At 35.3% G+C, this 12,699-nt stretch overlaps 1 protein-coding gene across 3 annotated transcripts in view; it reads right to left on the bottom strand.

Annotated features, from left to right (window-relative positions):
- The window catches only part of RIC1 (RIC1 partner of RAB6A GEF complex), a 136,498-nt gene that overhangs the window by 95,606 nt on the left and 28,193 nt on the right, over positions 1 to 12,699 (bottom strand). For all 3 annotated transcript variants that reach the window (XM_027105831.1, XM_027105834.1, XM_027105833.1), the window contains exon 2: positions 3,076 to 3,183. In XM_027105831.1, coding sequence (XP_026961632.1) covers positions 3,076 to 3,183 — 108 coding nt within the window. The remainder of the gene's footprint in view (positions 1 to 3,075; positions 3,184 to 12,699) is intronic.

The raw sequence follows: 12,699 nt of genomic DNA, 5'->3' as shown, positions 1-12,699 counted from the left end.
TACTCAGCCATAAAAAAGAATGAAATAATGCCCATTTGCAGCAACATGGATGGACCTAGAGATAATCATACTAAGTGAAGTAGGCAGACAGAAAGAGACAAATACCACATTATATCACTTACATGTGGAATCTGAAATATGATACAAATGAACTTATGTATAAAACAGAAACAGAGTCACAGACACAGAAAACAAACTTATGGTTACCAAACGGGGATGGGGGTGGAGGAGGGATAAATTAGGAGCTTGGAATTAGCCAATACAAATTACTATATATATAAAAAAAAAAACCAAGGTCCTACTGCACAGCACAGGAAACTATATTCAATATCTTGTAACAAACCATAATGGAAAATCATATGAAAAATAAATAAATAAATGTAAACATATATGTACGTAACTGAATCACTTTGCTGTACACCAGAAACACAACATTGCAAACCAACTATATTTCAATTAAAAATAAAGTTAGTGTTGCCACGATCAAAATCAATTGCAAAGTTTCCTCTTAATGCTAGTCTGTAATGTGATTTTACATATTTATATGTGAAAATGTGTTTTCAAACCAGTACTGCCAAATACTGATATCAACCCATGAGCATATGATTTTAATTGAATACATTCATCACTTGGTAGGCAATTATAAAGTCTACCAGATTTCTTCTATGTTTGCCTATTAACATGTCATTACATTGTAATCACTTCCAACTGAAGGTTAGGTGGAAGCACTCCTCATTTGCACAATTAATGGATTATGAATATGGAAATTTCTTTTGCAACTGCATCAAGATCCAAAAAATACTACTTGAACTGTGGTTTGACCTTAGAAAAAATACCTATTGCTAATTTTTCTTGGAAATAGACATGTTCTTATTAACTTTTGACAGCCTGACTTTACTTGTAATTCAAACATTAGCTGTCATCAAAATGGCTTAACCACATGTAAGTTTCACATATAAGCGCTGTTTTGCTTTATAGTTTTAAATTCATTAGGAAACATTATCAAGTCTGCAGCAAAGCTATTTTCCAAAGCCATTCAATGCCCCACAGGTGATTAAGAGTGGTTCCTCAAGTTCAAAAAATTTCAACCTCACACATGAGCTCAAAAAATTCACAATAAATGTTTACCACTAACTGCTAAGCCATCAAAAGACTGTGGTCTTGGGCAAGTCAGGATATTCAGCTTCTATTTCTGACAAAAACTTAAAATAACCATCAGTTTTAAATGTTTACATATTCATAAGCTTTGTAAATTTGTCCAACTGAAGCCTTTTTCTGCTCCATGTTTTTACCACCATCAATCAAGACACCTTAGTGGATTCTACTTCAGGTTGTATTGAATTAGTGTTTTCTCAACTTTGAAAATTTTTTTCACCTGAAGTTGTCCCACACATGCTATTCATGGGGAGTAATTCTTAGTCATTTCACATTCTGTCTTGATATTCAAATAAACTGAGCAGTATTAACATTTGTCAATTCATCATAAGAACCAAGCAAACTTACTTTGATTGCACCTTCATTTTAATTTTTTATTTTTGTGAAAAAAATCTGATGTGATAAGATAATCCATTTTAAATTTTCTGATTTTTCCTGACTACTAATTTCAGTGAGCTGGGAATACTGTGATGAGTACGTAGCTGGGTAATTTCAACTTATACTGTATTCTTCTGGCATCACTATAGTGTCATTCCATAATAAACACAATATTTTGCCATCTAATTCGGTAATAAAATAATACACATGTGCTTTAAAAGCATGAAATTCAAAATCTATTTTTCTCTTTTTATTCCTTTGACATGATCAGTATACACTAGTAATAAAAATAATGACATGTCACAATATAGCAATATGCGTGGCACTTGAAACAATGAATTTATAAATGCTTTATTATAATTTATACTGCACTGAGCAGAAGAGTGAAGAGATAAAGCACCATGTATGGTCACTGTCAGGATTACTCAACTCAGCTGTTGTCCCTTGAAAGCGGCCAGACAACATGCAAAGAAATCAGCATTTTAATACTCAAAAACAACATTATTGATGGACAATAAAATTTAAATTTCATATAATTTTCACCTGTCAAAAATACTATTCCTCTTTGATTTTTTCCAATAATTTAAAAACATAAAACTATTCTTAGTTCATGGTCCACACACAACAGGAAGCAGAGTAAATTTGGCACATGGTTGGTAGTCTGCAAACCCTTGCTGCAGGAAGTGAGGAACTACTCAATATTTTTTATTTTATGGAGCCACTTTCAGATGATTAACCCAGTCAGCATTATATAGCATGAACAGGAAAAGGACCGAAAGCAGAGAGATATCAGTGTAGTACTTGACAGTAAATGGAATCTAAGTACCTAATTCTAAAGTCCTTCTCTCCAATATACACTATCTGTATAACTTTGGATAAAACTTACTTTCTCAAACCCTCAATACACTAATCTACTACGAAGGACAACTGTATCTACTTCGAAGTGTCAAGCTTAGAAGACATGATACACCTAATGCGGTTATAATAATAGTTACATGGAAGGTGCTCTCAATAAATGTATTATTGCTAATTCGAATTAGGTGATGATGACAGCCCAAGAGCTGACAATAAAAAGGTAAAATTAACCAGACCTAAGCACATTAATGGAATAGAGGAGAAATGCAGAAATAAACCCAAATGGATATGAGAATGTAGTATGACATAAACACAAAGTTTATCATTTTTATGAGACATCCTTGGGAACAGAGGGCAGGATTTATAACATAAATTTGGGAATACCATGTAAATACAGATGAAAGCTTAAAAAATCTAGATTAGACTTCAAGGACAAAACAGCAAAGTGAGAGGAATAAAAAGAAAAGGATATAGGCACCGTTTAGGGATGGGAGGAAGTAGAAGAATCAAGAAAAACGATATAGTAGGAGTAACCTGAATAGAAGAATCGGTACAGCAATTCCTATCACAGATGGTAAATACTAATGGGTGTGAAAAAGTGAAAGGATCTCATCTAAGAGAATTAAATTTAAATGCGATGTAATGATTTCATAAGAAAACAGCATTAAAGTTGAAAAATGTACTTACTGACACAGCTATCATGGTACTATCTGGCCTCCATTCAGCTTGCGTGTAGGATCCAAACTGAGAAGATGATTTTGCAGGTTCCTTGTAGGTTATGATTAATACACTAGGCTGGAAGACAACAGTTTTATTTTATTAATATCTCATAAAAAGTAAAAGATATCATCAAGTACACTGACAGTATTTTAATAATTCTAGAAGTATAATAAAAGATAACATAATCCAATATTAAATGAGTTTAAACAGTCCAAGCAAATCAACTAAAAAGAACCATAAAGACAAACAATCTGAATAAGCCTATATCCATTAAAGAAACTGAATTGATAATTAATAATCTTCAAAAACAGAAAGGACCAGGCCCAGATGGGTTCACTGGTGGATTCTACCAAACATTTAAGGAAGCAATTATACAAATTTTCTATAATCTCTTCCACAAGATAAAAGCAGAGAATACTAACTCCTTCTATGAGGCCAGTATTACCCTAATACTAAAACCAGAAAAGACATTATTAGAAAATAAAATGACAAACCAAGAGCTCTCATGCACATAGATGCAAAAATTCTGAACACAATATTAGCAAATCAAATCCAACAATGTATAAAAAGAATCATATACTATAATCAAGTGGGATTTACTATAGATCTGCAGGATTGGTTCAACATTTGAAAATTAATATAATCCACCATCGTATCAACAGACTAAAGGAAAAAAAATCACATGATCTTATAAATAGATGCAGAGAAAGAATTTGACAAAATCCAACACCCATTCATGACAAAAACTCTCAGCAAACTAGAAACAGAGGGGAACTTCTTCAACCTGACAAAGAACATCTACAAAAACCTATAGCTAACAACATACTCACTGGAAGAAACTAGCTTTCCTGATAAGATCAGGAACAAAGTAAGGATACTCCCTCTTACCCTTCCTTTTCAAAATCATACTGGGAGAACACAAGAAAAGGAAATGAAAGATATACAGATGGAGAAGAAAGAAATACAACTTATTCTTAGATGACATGACTGCCCATATAGAAAATCAGAAAGAATGAACAACAACAATAACAAAAAAACTTGTGGAAATAATAAGTGACTATGGCAAGGTTGCAGGATACAATATTATTATATACAAGTCAACTGCTTTCCTATATACTAGCAATGAACAAGTGGAATTTTCAACAAAAAATATTTAGATATAAATTCAAAATATGTGTAGGATCTATGTGAGGAAAACTACAAAGTTTCAATGAACAAAATAAAATAAAAAATAAATGGAGAGATATCCCAAATTCATGGATTAAAAAGCCCAGTATTGTCAAGATGTTCAGTTCTTCCCAATTTGATCTACAGATTCAATACAATCCCAATCAAAATCACAGCAAGTTATTTTATAGATATTGACAAACTGGTTCTAAGGTTTACATGGAGAGGCAAAAGACCGAGAACGACCAACACAATATTGAAGGAAACGAACTAAGTTGAAAGACTGACACCACCCAACTTCAAGACTTACTATAAAGATACAGTCATGAAGAGAGTGTGGTATTGGCAAAAGAATAGAAAACAGATCAATGAAAGAATAGCCCAGAAACAGACACACATAAATACAGTCAACTGACCTTTGACAAAGAAGCAAAGGCAACACAATGGAGAACAGATAGTTTTCAACAAATGATGCTGGAACAACTGGACATCCAGTTTCTGGCACTACAAGAAGCTCCACAAGGTCATCTGGTACTCTGTCTGTCCTTGCCCTAAAATCAGCCATTTTTTCAGGGATTCCTGACCCTTTTATTAGAGATAGTATTTAGAAAAGAAGACCTGAAAACAAGATGCTTACTGTTAGTGGGGTGTCATTACTTGTAGGTCCTCTCAGCAAACACAGTAGGAAGTATATGAACCTATATAACCCACATATACACACGTATCTCTACATATTTCTTTCAATATATGCATATATTTATAAACAAAAATATATGTGACTATAATCAAGCACAATGTGGTTCTTTCTAGCCTTCTCCCTTACTTATTTGGAACTTTCTTCAGACAGCGAGAACCTGGCTATCATTTCATACAACTAATTTAGTTCTTTGTTCAACCTTACCATATGTATATAGTATTTTGCAATTGCTAACTATACCCCTATAAAAAAACAAATTTACCAAATACAATACAGTTTTTTTGGATAACTTCTACTTTAGCCTTAGAATAACGAGTTACAATGCCATTTTCCAAAGTTACATAGGTCATCCCCTTAGAAGTTTTTTTAATCTCTGAAAGTGAAATACAAAAGTTTCTAAGAAGCTAACAAAGCTCCAAACACATTAAAACTGCTAGGCATTAGTTGTCTGTACTTCAAATATCAATTAAACATTAAAAACAAATACCCTGGGGGCAGTGACATTAGCAAAATGTCAGAGTAAAAAGCCTTAGATTCTCTTCTCCACCACCCCCCCCCACGACAATTCGCAGACAAATCCCCTTTTGTGAGAAATACAGAAATGAATTGAAAAGCACCTGAATGCTGGATGAATGAGAGATCACACTCATCAAAGCTGGTAGGGAAATTCAGGACACCTTCTCACCAGAATTCCTACCACCAACATAGTGCCATACAATCAGGATGAAACCCTCCAACTCCCAGCTAATCCCTACAAAGGAAAAGGGGTGGTCTGTGTGTCAGATGCCCCAACCTTTCCACAGGGATCCTCAGAGGACAGGCTTCTAACTTGTCAGTCTTGAAGCACTGTCAGAACCGGCATAATCTAGCTACCTGGGGGAGAATAGAGACAACAGCATGGACTGGTAGTCACCAATAGCTCCTCTCCACAGCTTAGCACAGAGTTAGCAGAGAAAATAATTCTAGCTCTCAGCTTTTCCCTGGGAAAAAAAGAGTTGATCCACACGTCCAAAAGCCCGGTTTCTATGGGGCCTATTCAAAGGAATGGGTTCTGACTTACCTGCCTCAGAGTGCTGACAGGATCTGGAAAAATCTAGCTGCCTGGGGGCTAGTAAGCACAGAGACAGAGGTTTGGGCAGGCAGTTGCCATAGCCCCTCTCCCTGGCTAAGTATAGAGCAAGTGGATAAAAAAGCCAACCCCAACTTCTCCCTGGGGAGCTAAAGATTAGCCCACAATTCCAATGCCCCAACTTTTCTGGGGGCTGCCCAAAAAAGGGGTGGTGGTGGGGTCTGTCTTGCCTTCCACTGGGCAATAATGAGACCTGGCATAATTTAGCCACCAGATGCTAATGAGAATAGAGACCGAGGTTTGGGCTGCCAGTTCCCAAAGCTCCTCCCCTCAGCTCAGCACAGAGCAAGTGGATGAAAAAACGCAGCCCTCAGCTTCTCCCAAGGGAGGGAAAGAATTGGTTAAACCATCAAATGATCTAACTTTTTTAGAGGCTGCCTGAGAAATGGCTTCAGTCTCACTTGTTTTGATGCTGTGAGGGGATGTAGAATAACCTAGACACCAGGCGGCTGCAAAGAATAAAGTAAGCATGCTGAACTAGAATATAGTTTTGAGATGCCACCAGAATCTCTGGCTGGGCTGACTGGTAGGGATCTTCTTCTGTATGAGGCCAATCCATAAAGACTGGAGAGGTGGCTGCTTTGCCTAATGCACAAACACCAAAAAAGAGGGTCAAGGAAGACGAAGAAACAGGCAAATATGTTCCAAAGGACACAAGATAAATCTATAGAAAGAGATCCTAATGGGGCTTCCCTGGTGGCACAGTGGTTAAGAATCCGCCTGCCAATGAAGGGGACACAGGTTCGAGCCCTGGTCCGGGAAGATCCCACATGCCGCAGAACTAAGCCTGTGCTCCACAACTACTGAGCCTGCACTCTGGAGCCCGAGAGCCACAACTACTGAGCCCACATGCCACAACTGCTGAAGCCCATGTGCCTAGAGCCTGTGCTCCGCAACAAGAGAAGCCACTGCAATGAGAAGCCTGCGCACCACAACAAAGAGTAGCCCCTGCTCACCGCAACTAGAGAAAGCTCGCACACAGCAACAAAAACCCAATGCAGCCAAAAATAAAATAAATTAATTTAAAAAAAAAAAGAAAGAGACCCTAATGAAATAGAGATATATGATTTACTAGACAGATAATTCAAAATAACCATCATAAAGATGTTCACTGAGATCAGGAGAACGATGCATGAACAAAGTAAGAATTTCAACAAAGACAAAATACTAAATAAATAATTATTAAATAAACATACATAAATAGGGGCTTCCCTGGTGGCGCAGTGGTTGGGAATCTGCCTGCCAATGCAGGGGACACAGGTTCGAGCCCTGGTCCAGGGGGATCTCCCATGCCACGGAGCAGCTGGGCCCATGCGCTACAGCTGCTGAGCCTGTGCTCTAGAGCCCACAAGCCACAACTACTGAGGCCGCATGCGACAACTACTGAGGCCTGCATGCCTAGAGCCCGTGCTCTGCAGTGGGAGAAGTCACCACAGTGAGAGGCCTGTGCACTGCAGCAAGGAGTGGCCCCCGCTCGCCACAACTGGAGAGGGCCCGTGTGCAGCAGCAAAGACCCAACACAGCCAAAAGTAAAATAAATAAAATGAATTAAAAATATATATATAAACATATTTTGTATACATATTATATATATATAATTTATTATATATAAATATAAAACTACCAAACAGAAATCACAAAGTTAAAGAATGTAATAACTGAAATAAAAACTCACTAGAGGGATTCCAGAGAAAACTAGATCAGGCAGAAAGAAAAAAGGTCTAAGAAAAGTCATCAAGAATCATTCAATAACAAAAAGAAAAAAAAAATGAAAAAAAGAGTAAAAAAACAACCTAAGGAACTTGTGAGATACCAACAAGCAGATCAATGTATGCTCAGGAGAAAGAGAAATGACCAGAAAACTTTTTCAAAGAAATAATGGCTGAAAACTTCCCAAATCTGGGGAAGGAAATGGATGCCCTGATACAAAAAGCCCAAAGAACCCCAAAGAGGAACTCAAAGAAATCCCCAATGAGACAAATTAAATTGTCAAAAGTCAAACCAAAGAGAGAATTTTGAAAGCAGAAGAAAAAGGCAACTTGCCATGTACAAGGGAACCCCCATAGAACTATAAGCAAATTTCTCAGCAGAAACCTTGCAGGCCAGAAAGGAGTGGGATGATATATTCTAAGTGCTAAAAGAAAAAAGCCACCAACCAAGAATACTATAACTGGCAACTTATCCTTCAAAAAAGAAGGAAAATTAAAAACTTTCCCAAACAAACAAAACCTGACGGAGTTCATCACCACTAGACCTACTCACCAGAAATGCTAAAGGTTAAAATTCTTCAGGTTAAAATGAAAGGTCACAGAACAGCAACACTGTAGCATAAAAAAAAGTATAAAACCGACTGGTACAGGTAAATATATAGACAAATACAGAATACTATAATGATAAGTAAATTCCTTTTAATCCTAGTATAAAAGTTAAAAGACGAAAGTATCAAAATAACCTAATAAATACAGTAATAGATGTATAATATCTATTAATTAATTAATTCACCTATTTAGAGACCTATATGTAAAACCTGATCCATCAAAGTTCAGGAATATAGAAAATCTTTTGTGGTCCTGGGTTAGGCAAAGAGTTCTTAGATAAGACACAGTATTTATTTCATGGCTCACAAAATAATATTATTAAAACTGACAGACTGGTCCTTATAAAAATCAAATATTTCTCTTCAAAAAACACTACTAAAAAGAATAAAAGACATGCTACAAACTGGAAAAAAATATCTGCAAATCACGTATCTGCATCAATGACTTGTATCCAAAACAAACGAAGAATTCTTAAAATGCAGTAAATATATATATATACACAATCCAATTTTTAAAATAGGCAAAAATTTAAATAAAATAATTACAGCATTGTATTTAACACGTAAATACAAAAACATACTGATATAAGTAACTGAATAAGTGAAAGCAAAGGGACAGCTCTTTCTTACATAGAATTCCAATTAATAAATAGAGAAGGAAGAAGGATGTAGAGAATCATCATTAGATAAACACCACATAATTAGCTGCAGACAAGATCCAGTGATGGACATAAAATCAGTGAGCAAGTTTCAGGAAAAATAAGATATGCACAATATCTTCCCCCAGTTCCTTTTTAACTACAAAAAGAAAGTTTATAGTAGAGAAACCTGGCAGACACCAAGTGATCAAGGTAAAGGTCACCAATAGTAAGATATATGAACATCATGAACTCCTTGATATAATACTGAGTAGGACATTTTTGTGATAATTTCTGCCAAAAACACATAAGCGCATTCCATTCATGAGAAAAATCAAATAAACCCAAGCTGATAGATTCTATAAATGAACTGATCAGTATTCTTCAAAAGGATCAAGGTCATAAAAGACAAGGAAAATTGAACAACTATTACTGAATGGAAAAGACTAAGAAATAACAACTACATCAGTAGAAAAATTAGGGAAAATTTCAATGAGATCTGTACTTTAATAATACTGTACCAATGTTAATTTCCTCTTTATAATTATGCTAAGTGAAAGACACAAAAGAACAACCAATAAGCAAGTACATACTGCCTGATTTCATTCATATAAAATTCTAGAAAATGAAAACTAATCTACAGTGAGAGAAAGTAAGCAGATGAGTGCCCAGAGATGGAGGGCAGTGGGAAGCCACTACAAAGAGACAGGAAGAAACAACTGGGCGTAATGGATATGTTCATTATCATGATTATAGTGATGGTTTAATGGGTGCATACACATCAAACTTAATCAAATTTACACTGTAAACATGTACAATTTATGTGTATGTCAATTATATTTATATTTATGTCAAGTATATCCTAAAAAAGTTTAAAAAGTTAAAAACAAGTTATCTTAGATGGTCTTTTGAAGAACTAATTAAAGGGAAAAAAAACATACTTACAGAGGCCTACTCAGAATCTGTTGCAAAAACCTAAAAGAGAAACCTGAACTATGACAGAAGGTAGGAGGGACAGAAAGAAGACAAAAACAACAAAAACTGATTGTAATTTGTTTCACAACTACAATACATACATGCAAGATACAAGTTAGAGTAAATTGCATCTTTATTTTTGATGATTTAGGGATCTCTTATCTATTTGAAAGGTTGTTTTTTAATGTTAATGACAAAGGAGACAACGTTAACCCATCAAAAAAGGGGCTTTTAAAAAGGTTTCTATTGTTATAATCAGCAATGATGATAATTTGCCAACTGGATTAATAAAGGTAAAAGAGCCAATCAGAGTGACAATATTTAATCACTAATTTAAAATCATAGTATGTTTTAGTATTTACTTATTTCTAACTATTTCAATATTTATATATCTTATAAACTTTTCATTTCTCGAAATGAATGACTTCCCTAATTTGGGAGTCAGAAAGCATATCAAACCTGATATTGTTATTCTGCTTGTATCCATATCAAAAGAATAATGTACAATAACGTGGGCTTATGAAACTGCTACATTTTTATGTAAAGCAGACAACCAGCAGTCTTCAGTCCCACCTCTCTTCTAGTAACTTACATTTTGCATAAATGTTAATAAGTACTACTTTGACTCTGTAAATAGCAGAAATCAACGTGTTTAAAGGCCCCCAATTAATTGTTGACGCTATTAAAAAAAATACTTTCTACGAGGCAATTTTACTCCTTACAAAACTACCTCTGTGTCTAAATATATGTATAACTAAAGAAGTCTATCAGATATTTCCTTGTAACTTGTAACATGGTAACAAAGATTCAAGTAGGCATGAATTTTTCTGCATAAAAAGTACTTTCTGGTACTGGGGGTTAGGACTTCAGTATATCTTTTGGTGGGAGACATGATTCAACCCATAACATTCTCTCTGTAATGCTCTATAATAATTGAGAAGTGGGGCACTAAGAGTAAATAAAAACATCCTATGACTGTATGTCTCACTGTGTATGTCTACTAAGGCTGTACAAACTTTCTGCAACAAGAGAAATGCATTATCCAATACAGTATATACTACTCACATGTGACTACTGAGCACTTGAAATGTGGCTAGTTTAAGGAAATGATTTTATTTTACTGAATTCTTAATAAACTAAAATTTTTAATAATATGTGACCGGTGCTTTCCAAGCTGGATATAATGAAGTAGGTTCTGTAGAACTGGTGATTGTTCATTTAAAGGGCTCAAGACCAATTCAGTTACAAAAATCCTGTGTTAACACTGAACAGGTTTCTTTACCACAGAGCTTTACCAAATCTTTAGTGGGCTGATGTACACTGTAAATCTTCAATAGATACAGTACGTATATTTCCCAAGTTTATTTGATTAAACAACTCGTCTTTCCCTAGATTACCACACAGTATCAAGAGTTCTGTATACCAGCCTCCAGGAAATTCTATTCTACACTTTTCAAGTAAGTTATATGTGTATATTATGTCTGATAAACTAAATGTCATCAACTTTTAAAGTCTACTTTTTACTTTTTATAGTGTCTAATTTACTGTGCTTTAGTGTATTCAGAGTTGTGCAATCATCACCCCTATATAATTTCAGAGCATTTTTTAAATCACTCCAATACGACACTCTGTATCTATTAGTAGTCATTCTCCATTCCCCCCCGCCCCCACCCCCAGCTCCTAGCAACCAATAATCTACTTTCTGACTCTATGGATTTGCGTATTCTGGAGATTTCATATAAAGGGAATCATATGACACGTGGCCTTTCACTTAGCATAATCTTTTAAGGTTCATCCATGTTGTAGTATGTATCAATACTTCATTCCTGTTATGACTGAATAATATTCCCTTGTATCGATATACAACATTGTGTTTATCCATTCATCTGTTGATGGATGTTTGGGTTGTTTCCACCTTTTGGCTATTGTGAAAAATGCTGCTATGAATGTTCATGCACAAGTTTCTGTTGCAACACCTGTTATCAATTCTTTTGGCTATATACCTAGGAATGGAGTTGCTGGGTCATATGATAACTCTGTGTTTAACTTTTTGAGGAACTGTCAAACTGTTTTCCACAGTGACTGCACTATTTTATTATACATTCCCACCAGCAGTTCATGAGAGTTCTAATTTTTTCACCTCCTTGCCAACACTTGCTACTGTCTTTTTAATGGTAGCCATTCTAGTGAGTGTGGTAGTATCTTACGGTTTATTTACATTTCCCTAATGAATAAATCACGTTGAGCATCTTTTCATGTGGCTATCTTACATCATCTCTGGAGAAATACCTATTCAAATCCATTGCCTATTTTTTTAACTGGGATCACCAACTTTCAAAGAGGTACTGTTCCAATATCTGTCTTTTTAAGTTGATTACTGGGGTTCTTTTGTTCATATAGGAAAATTCACTATAAATGGTGATTAGATTCCCTGACCAGCTCAAGAAGGTCTCCTAAGCCCACATATACTAACAGGGAATATAATACAGTGATTAATAACACAAGCTCTGAAGTCTGAATGCAAGGTTCAAATACTTGCTCTGCCATTTAATAGCTTTGTGAGCTTGAACAAACTAATTTCTCCTATGCTTCAGTTTCTGCATCTTTAAAATAAATCTAACAATAGAACCTACCTCACTGGTAGGTTCTGCAAAAATTGAATAAATAA

This window comes from Aethalodelphis obliquidens, unplaced genomic scaffold, assembly GCF_003676395.1.
Source record: "Aethalodelphis obliquidens isolate GAN/ISIS:26980383/991018 unplaced genomic scaffold, ASM367639v1 scaffold7, whole genome shotgun sequence".
In the NCBI taxonomy this organism is placed as follows: Eukaryota; Metazoa; Chordata; class Mammalia; order Artiodactyla; family Delphinidae; genus Aethalodelphis; species Aethalodelphis obliquidens.
This window is presented reverse-complemented; position numbering and strand designations above follow the sequence as displayed.